Below are 10,601 nucleotides of genomic sequence, written 5' to 3'. Positions count from 1 at the left end.
CTGAGAACTGGGCAGAACTGGGAGGCACTGGGGCAGTCCCGGGGGGCAGCTGCAGGGAGACGTCACAAAGGGGCTCGTGGGGGCAGTTACGGGAGGTGGTCGTGAGGGCTAGTGGTGGTGCCAGTGATGGGGGCAGCGACGGGGGGACGGCCGTGGGCGCAGCGGTAGGGGCGCGGTCGGGGGGACGGTGGCCAAGAGGCCAACGGCGCCGGTGTCCCGGGCAGCGGGGGCAGCCGGAGGCGGTGAGCGGCGGGGCGGTCCTGGGGGTGATGACGAAGGTGGTCGCGGTGGTCGACACGTGACCTCAGCCCGGCGCAGCGCCTCCGCTAGGGGGCGCCGCGCGCCCCTCGGGCCGCCCCGTCCATCTTCGACAGTTTCCGCCTCCGCTCGGCTCAGGCTCGGGCCTTCCCCGCCGGCGCTCGGGACTCTTCGTCCTTCCTCGGCCCCGCTTCGGGACGCTCCGGCTCCCCTCGGCGGCGCCCGTGACAGCGACGCTCGGGCCTCTCCGGCGGCGCTCGGGCGGCCCCGTCCAGGGCGCAGGGCGCAGGCGCGGTCGGCCCCGGCGGTCCTTGTTGTGGCCCGGCCGCCTCTAGCCGCCGGCCGGCCTGGGATGGCGGCCTTCGGCGTCCTCAGCTACGAGCACCGCCCGCTCAAGCGCCCGCGCCTCGGCCCGCCTGACGTCTACCCGCAGGACCCCAAGCAAAAGGAGGTGCGGGGGCCAGGCGTGCGGGGGGACCCGGGGTGCGGGGCTGCCGTGCCGGGGCTGGCCGTGAGGAGGCCCTGGGGCTGCGCTGGGGGGCTGGGGTGGGGGTAGGGAGCCCTGGGTCCCCGTGGTGGCCGGGCGTGAGGGACCCGTCCCGCCGGAGCCCCGGCTTGGCGGGGGGCGGGCCTGGCCGAGGGACCGGCGGTTCCCGTGTCCTGGGGCGCTGCCTGGCAACGAGGGCCTGGGGGAGGCCGGCTGGGACCCGCGGGCCCTCGCCTTGTCCTGTCCCCACGCTGGCTGAGCTGCCGTGGCGGGGACAGAAGCCGCGGGCGTTTGGCATGGAGGGGCCTTGCCGGGCCCTGCTGATCGTCGTCCCCCCCCCCCCCTCCCCCCCAGGATGAGCTGACTGCTCTGAACGTCAAGCAAGGCTTCAATAACCAGCCGGCAGTCTCTGGGGACGAGCACGGCAGTGCCAAGAATGTCAATTTCAACCCAGCGAAGGTGAGAGCCATCGGGAGAGTGTGGGGGTTTGGCAGGGCCTGGTGCCTGTACGAGCAGGCTGCTGGGTCCTGGCAGTCCTGGGTCTCATTCCTTCCCCATCTCCAGAACCAGGAGACTCTTCCCTTTAGGATGGGTATTTTAGGACCTAACCTGTTCCTGTAGAATCAAAATTCTGCATTCTTTTGGAACTGTGTCCCACACCTGAGAGAGCAGGTTCTTGTCTTGCTCCATACATCGTAGGGGCAGGTCTGTATCTGCAGCCTCTGTTAAACCAGCATCTAGAGCTCCTTATGCTCTGCAACTAAAGCAAAAGACTAGGATACCAGAAGCGGGAAACTTCTTACTGCTTTGGTTACATTATGGCCATGGTAGAAAAGAAGTAAGATTTCTTGAAACACCTGGCAATGTAAACATGGGAGTTACATGACAGGCTTCAGCTCCGTTTTTTCAGTCTCTAAAATCAAGATGTTAACTTCCTGGCCTCCCCGACAAGAGGACTAATAATGACCTGGGATGGAATGCAATCAGTAAGCACAGTATGTTTGTTTTCCTTGGCTGACATGTGTCCCAGAAGCCTTCTGTCTGGTTTGACAAGTATTTGTAAAGAGCTGTGTCTCCATCTCAACTTGAGTCCCTGCTTGGTTATTGTATGAGTTGTCTAGAAGCATTCCTCTTCGCAAGTATAACAAAGGAAATTATTGGCAGATTTTTTTGTGTTTCAAAAGTTGATACTGCTGAGAATTCTGGTAGGAATGATAATAAGATTTTAAGCACATAGATAGATCTTTGACCTGTGAAATGTAATTCATCCTTTTTTACTTTTTTTCCAGATCAGTTCAAACTTTAGCAGTATTATCGCAGAAAAGCTGCGGTGCAATACACTGCCTGACACGGGAAGACGGAAACCTCAGGTGAATCAGAAGGATAACTTTTGGCTGGTGACAGCACGTTCTCAGAGTGCCATAAACAACTGGTTCACAGATCTGGCTGGAACTAAGCCCCTCACTCATCTCGCTAAGAAGGTATGTTACAGGAGAGGCTGCCTGGCTGGGCAGAGTATTTAATCTATGCTTGTTTCTGAAGTGTTTGTATGGTAGAAGGTTTTTACTATTTGGAGAAGTTTCTTCTCTCTACATCTCTTGAAGCTTTCAGCTTGAAGAGTGTATCCAGGATTTGTAGTGCGTTGGCTGTAGTTGTCTCTGCTCAAAGAACTGGTCCCTTGTCTGTTGTTTGGAGGTTGTGTTCAGCTTTGCCTTTTGGCTTGTATGATAAGACCGATTTATTTTAAGGTTCAGATGTTTTTCAGAAGAGCTGCCACTGTTGCCTTTGGTCTGTTGTTTAGATTAGGACCATTCCTGTTGTGGAGGGTTTTTCAAGTTATCAAAAGTCATAGTGAGAATTACTGGAAATAATCAGCTGAGTTACTTCGTAGGCTTCTGTTGCAGTGACATATGTTTCTGGTTTTAAGCTGAGAAGAGTATGTGTATTATAGCTTGTTCTCAGCCAGGCTAGAGCATTTCTGTGCCCTGGGGTCTAGGCCTAGATATTTCCCTGGTAGCACTGAATTCTGCAGAGTACGAAAGAAGAGTCTTACTCTGCCATTTTATCCGGCCCGATAGCAAGGGGACCTAACTCTCTGTCAGGGTGGGCCTATAAACAAGGAACTCGGGAATCTAGTATGCGTTGTGGGAGAACGTAACTCCCAGTTGCGAGATGGTAGCAGAGCACGTAGTTTAGAAGCTGGAGTTTGTCTGGTCCTTGGTGTTCTGAGTCACTCTAGGGGGAAAATTAAGTTATTGGATTTTCCCAGAATCTGTCTCTTTATAAATGTAGTTCTTGTATCCTTCTTTGCATCTTGGCTGTCAGTTTCCTGAGGTCATTGTGAAAGTTTGGACCTTTCAAGGCCTTCCTAGTTTTCTGCAGTGGGCTCCATCAGTTTTTGTGGACTTAGACATGAAAGCAGTGACTGTTGCTAGCCAAGTAGTCCATGTCTTTGTGTCTTTGAGGCATCAGGGAATAATTGGGAAGAATGTAAGAAACATAGCAAGTAAGCGATTGAACTGTTGGTAGTTCAGGGACTTTGAGATACCTACCAAATTGACCTGTCCTCTGAATTTCCGTTCCTCTGTGAACACATGCATACTTTTGCTGTCCATAGTATCCTGTGGAAATGAGCCTTACAGCTGTACTTCTTCCTGTGATGTGTTATTGCTTCCTGGTTTATAGATCTGCAGTCTGATTTCACTGGTATCCTCCCATGTTGTATCTTGAATTTTGAATCTTGGATTAGTGAATTCCTTTCTACTATGCCACTCAATTCCCTGTTTCTCACAGTCTTTTGTTGGCTAGTCATGATATTATGAGACTTTAGTAACCACTCTTTTGTTTACAAAATGAAGAGTGCTATGTTCAGTCTGTATAGTAGATACTGTGTGTTTCTGACTCAGTCCTTAGTCTGTACCTTTTGTAGTTGTTTATATCCTCTCTGAAGGATATCCTCAAAGCTGTTTGCAGGATTCAGGGTGTGGATTTACAGTGATGTAATTATGTTTTCTGTCTTCTTTCAATTTGTTTTGTTTCTCTTTATACTGAAATGCAGCTCTGGTACTGTTGCTTTCTGACCAGAGGTGAATTCTTGCAGTAGGTTTTTTGAGATATAGAGCAACGCAGTACCTTTTCCCTTTTTACCTTTTTCACAGCTTTCAGTGCCTACAGCATGTGTAGTTGCTTTGGAATAGTTCCCATCTAAGTCCTTGGTTGCAATTCTCCCTCTCAATTCTGTTACAGGTGCCCATCTTTAGCAAGAAGGAAGAGGTCTTTGGTTATTTGGCGAAATACACAGTTCCAGTAATGAGAGCAGCCTGGCTCATCAAAATGACTTGTGCCTATTATGCTGCCATCACGGAAACCAAGGTGAAAAAGCGTCATGTCATTGATCCCTTCATTGGTAAGCACTTTGTGCGGAGCACTGGTTTTGTCCATCGCAAATGTTTCCTTCTCAGCCTGTTCTTGAATAGTAAGAGGTAGCCTGGAAATCCATATAAACTTGTTTCCTGCTGATAAGTCCTAGTGCTCTGATGTGCATAACTGTCTAAAACAACAGGGCCCACCTGTGAGAGTACACTGTTGAAAAATAAGTCTTAGCAGCCACAAGTACATCCTGAGAGCCTACTTCTTCTTTCTCCTTGTTAAGTTCTACTGTGCTCCTCTGCTGTATAACCTGTTTTTTTCTTACTCTACAAAGACTGTAAACATTATAATTTAGCAATGACTGATTAGCTTCTTCTCAAGTGAGTAAGTACGTTTCCCAGAGAATTCCAGTATGTTACTCCCTGTTTGTGTTTCCAATTTCATTAAGCTTTACTGGATCTCGTATCTAACATCCTTTGCATCCTGGCCTGCTCTACATTACTGTGGTCTAGGAGAGCTCCCCTGGCTGTTTTCTGGTTTGTATGGCTGTGACTACAGGACCTGACCATGTTCCTTTGAAAAGCAGTATTAGCAGCTGAAGTCCTTGGATTTATTTTTTTTTTCTCCTTGTTTATCTTTGGTATAAATGTTACACAGGCTTCTGATGTCTATATCTGGAGGTTGATTGGTTTGTTAGATATATTTATTCCATTTACTTTCCTGTTCCTTTGGGTGTTTTGTCCTACTGCTGAGACTATGTTATTTGTTTCACATTTTTGCATATTTTGCCTTGGGTTTTGTCATCTGCATTGTCCCAGAGGAGTGTAATCATGCTGTCACTTTGTGTATTGAGTTTGTCTCTTACACAGTTAGGTTTTAGTAAAAACAATTATTTAAAAAAATAATTGATCATGGCTTTACACTGATATCTGAAAGAAATTAAGAACAAGTTAAGAGTTGAACTGTTTCCAGTGTTTCTGCTGTCTGTCAGATTGAGGATGCTAAACCAGGCTGGCCAAACACTGCTCCCTGCTGGAAAGCCTATTCTCTCTGCCTGCTGTTTCTCAACAACTGCAGCTGAAGAATCTTTCTTCCCAACTTTTCTTGTATAAAGTAACCCCACCCCCAAACACAGAAGTTTTTCCCCTTGTTCCTTACTTCTGTGGATGCTTCTTCCTACCGCCCCCAGGGCACAAGCAAAGCTAATATGGCACGCACTTTTCTTTCTTTGTCTTTCTGTCCTTTTCAAATGACAGGAACTTTTTTGGGTTTCCACTTGCGTACCAGCCTGCTTCTTTCCTGCTTCTGTTTACCATGGCACTTGTTGCTAACCTGTTTCCTCTTCTCCAGAATGGACGCAGATCATCACCAAGTACCTGTCAGAGCAGCTGCAGAAAATTGCGGAGTTCTATAGACAGCTCCCAGGGCAAGGCTGTGGTTCACCATCTGGGCCAATGCCCCAAGAGGTGGAACAAGCTTTGAAGCAGTGGGACTACAATGAGAAACTAGCTATGTTCATGTTCCAGGTGAGGGACTGGAGGGGGCTGCTGGGTGGGTGCGTAGCAGAGGAGGGCTAGGGGAAGTGGATGCAAAGTGATGTATTTTTGCAGAATATTCTCATTCTGTGAATGGACCATTAGCGCTGGATGCAGTTTTGAGCTCAGTAGTAGAGTAGGGGTAGTAGAGAAACTGTGCAAACTTCTAGAGTTATTTCCACTGTTAGAAAGCAAGCAGCTGCTGCTGCTCTGCCTTCCCTTAGCAGATGTTCCTTCAGCTTTTGTCTGTTTGCTCTGCCTTTATCTGTGTGCAGGATGGCATGCTAGACCGACATGAATTCCTGACGTGGGTCCTCGAGTGCTTTGAGAAGATACGGTCAGGAGAAGATGAATTTCTGAAAATGCTCCTACCCCTGCTGCTGCGGGTGAGAAATATGTACCTGGCTTGCTTCAGAAGAGCACTGACTGCTGCTGTTGCCAGTCCTCTTCCTATTGCCTAAGGGTTGATAAGCTATTTTGCACTGAGTACACTAGGGAGCGTCCCTCTGAGCATCCTTCTTGGCTCATGCAGGGATATGTTTTTAGTCCTGCTGTCTTCTGTCTCTTTGTCCTTTACCCTGTTTCTCTGCACTGAACTTGGTAATCCCTGCCCACATCATAGCTGTGATAGGTGGAATCATTGTGCACCACTACATGGAAACTGCTTTTCTTTCTTTCTGTTGCAACCGGATTCTAGGCAGACCTCTGAAGCCCTGGGAAGGCTGGGTGTGGGTACATTTTGATACGTGAAGTCATTGCCATAGAGCATTTAAAGTTGTGGGTTTTTTCTCATGCTTAGTAGCCAGTGGGTGATAGATGACGCTAAGGAGCTCTCTGTAAAAAAGGACTGTCTCTACAAGGCAGTACCACAGAGTATGCTACTTTGGGAGGGTCAAGAGTTTCTCTTGTGCTGCTTGTAACAAGGATGTTTTCCCCCCTCCCTCTTCCCTACAGTACTCTGGAGAGTTTGTGCAGTCTGCATACCTGTCCAGACGTCTGGCCTACTTCTGCACCCGCAGGCTTGCTATGCAGCTGGATGGTGCTGGCGGGCACCCACCCCACATCCTGTCTGCCCAGACAGGGAATGCTCTTCCTTCGACTCCTACCCCTCAGCCAGCTGCAGGGAATCCTCCTCCCAGCCCTTTCAGCGACTTACTGCTGTGCCCCCAGCACAGGCCAGTGGTATATGGGCTCAGCTGCATCCTCCAGGTAGGTTGAAGTAGTGGTTGGTGATTGTGGGGTCAACATGGACAGTTTATATTGTATGCCATCACAGAAAAATCATTAAAGTCCGAGTCAGCCACTTCCTGAGTATAGAAATGTCAAACCATGATTGTCAAAGGGTAGGTCTTTGCTGGTGTGTTACAAAGATTTTGTACCAGACGTCAGTGCTGTAGCAGTGCCCTTGACTGACTTACATGGCTGGGAAAGTTTTGCAGAAGAGGGCATGAGAAAGAATGGGTTATTTCATCTTGTATATATCAGTGACAGGTTGTCATCTAGGAAAGGAAATTATGCTAGAAATGAAAGAGTGCTTTGTCATTTTGTGAGCTCTTAAAAACAAAAAAACCCTCATCAGAAGAACTCACCCCCACAGAACAAAAAAAAAAAAAAAACCCAACAAAAAACCAAACCAAGCAACCAGCACACACAAAAAACAACCCCTCCCACTTCATTATCGAAGAACTTTAATGGTTTAGGCAGACCACTCTCCTCAGGAGTGGCAGCAGGCTACGAGAAGGAACAACTCTAAACTCATTATCTTTATACTTGGAATTGATTAATCCTTACCTTGCAGTAAAAGGGCAAGGTTGCCAAAGCCTTACTGATAGATGTTTGAAGGGAAAATGCTGTTGTGTCACTCTGGGACTCAGTCCATACTGTCCTTGTGTCAGAGGAAGATAGGTGAGTTCCATTCAGTGTGTGTGTTCATGGTTGTGGTTTTCTCCTTCAAGAAGAGAGCGAGTAGGTCAGGTGGGTCCCTGCAGGAGTGGAGATTGCCCCTTCCACAGGAGGAAAGGAGCATGTTAAAGCAGAGGAGATTCCTGGGAGTGCAGGATGGACCAGGAGGTGGAGAGGAGGAGAGCACAGAGGTTGGGAACCTGCAGCTCAACAGAGAAATTTGAGATCAAGGAGCCCTGACAGGATCAAGAAGCAGCCAGCCAGCTCTCAAACAGGGTAGAAAGAAAATTCTTAGAGTACAGTCAGCTAGAAGTAAGGATCTGTCTGCAAGGTTTAGAGAGCAATGCGAGGGTTATAAATAATCCCTTTGTATTCCTGTTTAGCCTTTCTTGGTCACTTCAGTTAAAAAGGCTTAGATTTTTTTTTTTCTTGTTTCGGTGTGATAAAACATGTCTTTTTAAATATAAAAGCCCTTTGTTTGGGGAGCTTACTTCAGGGAAAACGTATAAGCATCTACACCTCAAAGATTTGGCTGACTAGGGCTTTAAACACAACCTGCTTCAAAAGTTCAAATGGGTTAATGATTGTCTTATCTTTTTTAGTATATCTTGGAAGAGCTCTTCTGATAGAAGATCTACAGATCTTCTGATCTGTAGATAGTAGATAAGGCTAAGGCAGAATAAGATCTAGTGGTTGGAAGTTGGAGCTGGGTAAAGTCAGGCTGGAAACAGATGCATTTCTAACAGTGTATATAATTAACCTTTGCTCAAATGTTCTTGAGATATGATGGATTCTTTGGTTTGAGTGTTTAAAACAACCTTGGTTGTCCATCTTAATGTCTGGCTCCTTGTGAGCCAGAAGCTGTAAGGGTGTATCCTAGGGATCATTCAGTGAAGTTTTGTCTGTGTGTGGGGGTGTCTGCACAAGATCATAAAAGAATGAAAACACACATATAATAGTATTATGATTACAATAATGTTTATAATAATACTTGTAATTATTAAATAATACAGTATAATGAGTTTGGGTCTGTTGACTCATATTTTTTTGTCACACTTTATTCTTGATGAGGCCTGTAAGTCACTAACGTAAATGCTGCTCCAGGACCATGAGGGCTAGATTGTGCATTGACTGTGTGAGTTGTAGAAAACAAGTTCTCTTTAGAAGCAGCAGGTTGCTCTGCAGCAACATGTTGCTGTTTTTGGATGACCTGGAACTCTGGTCTTGGCTTCCTAAACATACCTAGGTCAAGAAACTCAGTGCAGCAAAAATACTAGTTTGCTCCTTTCTACTCTAGTATGGTCTTTAGCTCAAAGAATCTTTCAGAGCTTAGAACAAAAAAACCCACCCAAATAGTAAATATTTATATAGGATGATGAATGCCTGAGCAGTAAGACAAAGGAGTGCTTATTTCTGTAGAAAGTAATCTAACTTAATTATTTTGACCTTGATTTTCTCAATGATACTGACTTTTCTGTCTGTTGCAGAGTATAATTTTGTGTTGCCCAAGTGCCCTTGTGTGGCATTACTCATTGACTGATAGCAGGATAAAGACCGGCTCTCCATTGGACCACCTGCCTATAGCTCCATCCAACTTGCCCATGCCAGGAGGGAATTCAGCCTTTACACAGCAGGTGAGCAGCCTTCAAAAAAGGGAGCTCTTGTGGTCCAGGGTAATAGTTGTATCTTAGCTCTTTCAGGATTTTCTTTTCATGTTGCGTGATAAGCAGAGCTGGAGGTGCTGTCTCACTCCCATGGAATTAACTGCTCCCATTCTGCTATAAGCAAGACAGTGATGTTCTTGGAAAATGGGCAAAATCTAACCTTGCGTAGAATTACTGTCATGCTCTTTGTTTTCTGATAATTTTGTACACAGGACTGCTAAGGTATCCTTTTGTATGTTTACACAAGTCCATTGCTTTTAGGTTCGGGCAAAGCTGCGTGAAATTGAGCAGCAGATAAAGGAACGCGGCCAGGCTGTGGAGGTTCGCTGGTCGTTTGACAAGTGCCAGGAAACCACAGCAGGTAACTTGCTGTAGGTTAAAGCTTCTCTCCCCCTGTTCCATGTATTACCCTGAGAAACTTTGTGTCTGGCTGTTTCCTTTGATTTTTCCTGTTTGCTGCCATTGGTGTTTATTGTCAGCAGTGAAGAAAACCAAATGGCTCTTTTTCTTTCCAGTGCAAAATTTTGTGGGGGTCCGTTTCCCCAGGTATAGGGGGAGTTTCTGTTACTGGAAGCTGGAAGTGTGTACCAGAGAACTATACTCTTGTATATGTGCCATGTTCTGATGCTTTCCCCTAACATCTGCTGTTGGCTGCTGTGAGAGTCAGGATGCTAAGCTAGGTGGACCCTTGCCTAACTGGTACAGCTTTCCATAGGCAATCTCCTGAGCAATGAGCTCACAGAAGCTTTTGCTCCAGAGTCTGTTGTACCAGTTGCCAAATATGCATTTCTCTTCTCTGTTCTATTCTAGGTTTCACTATTGGCCGTGTCTTGCACACTTTAGAAGTTCTGGACAGTCACAGCTTTGAAAGATCTGACTTCAGCAACTCTTTGGATTCCTTGTATAACAGGATATTTGGGCTGGGTCCAACCAAAGACAGTCACGAGGTGCCTTGGGACTTTGTTGCTGGGCCCTGGTCTTGGCTATGTTCTTGTTTATATTCCACAGTTACCATCCTGTGTCTGCAGAGAGCTGACTAGGTAGTGCCCTTTGGCCAAGAGATGCGATCTCCATTGAAAAGGATTTAATGCAGCCTTAAGTTAGGGAGGTACTAAAGTGAGAATGGGGGCATCTGTGCTCTAGAAAGTCTACGCTAACAAACACATGTAAGCTTGAGAGAATCCACACAGCTAACTGAGGAGTCTTCTGATGGAAGACATCAGTCTGGATAGCAGAGTGATGATAAAGACATGTTATGTGTCTGAGAGAAGTAAATGCTAGCCTTGTCAAATTCTGGGCTGGCAGCTGCTTCCTGGGAGTCTGGGAGCTCACAGTTCAAGTTCCTCTTAGCCTGGGAGGTGACATACTTATGATGTGTAGGACCAT

At 46.9% G+C, this 10,601-nt stretch overlaps 1 protein-coding gene across 6 annotated transcripts in view; it reads left to right on the top strand.

Moving 5' to 3' along the window:
- The first annotated feature begins 380 nt into the window (after positions 1-380).
- Positions 381-10,601, top strand: part of MED12 (mediator complex subunit 12) — a 37,560-nt gene continuing 27,339 nt past the window's right edge. For 5 of the 6 annotated variants that reach the window (XM_075054510.1, XM_075054509.1, XM_075054506.1 and 2 more), the window contains exons 1-10: positions 382-709; positions 1,100-1,204; positions 2,035-2,226; positions 3,992-4,151; positions 5,465-5,640; positions 5,925-6,035; positions 6,604-6,858; positions 9,039-9,185; positions 9,477-9,576; positions 10,026-10,162. In XM_075054510.1, the coding sequence (XP_074910611.1) occupies positions 611-709; positions 1,100-1,204; positions 2,035-2,226; positions 3,992-4,151; positions 5,465-5,640; positions 5,925-6,035; positions 6,604-6,858; positions 9,039-9,185; positions 9,477-9,576; positions 10,026-10,162 (1,482 nt within the window). In that variant the 5' untranslated portion in view covers positions 382-610. Of the gene's footprint in view, positions 710-1,099; positions 1,205-2,034; positions 2,227-3,991; positions 4,152-5,464; positions 5,641-5,924; positions 6,036-6,603; positions 6,859-9,038; positions 9,186-9,476; positions 9,577-10,025; positions 10,163-10,601 lie in introns of all 6 variants that reach the window. The other variant, XM_075054508.1, reaches the window with a different exon arrangement.

This window comes from Buteo buteo, chromosome 22, assembly GCF_964188355.1.
Source record: "Buteo buteo chromosome 22, bButBut1.hap1.1, whole genome shotgun sequence".
In the NCBI taxonomy this organism is placed as follows: Eukaryota; Metazoa; Chordata; class Aves; order Accipitriformes; family Accipitridae; genus Buteo; species Buteo buteo.
The sequence above is the reverse complement of the archived record's forward strand: the minus strand, read 5'-3'. Positions and strand labels throughout refer to the sequence as shown.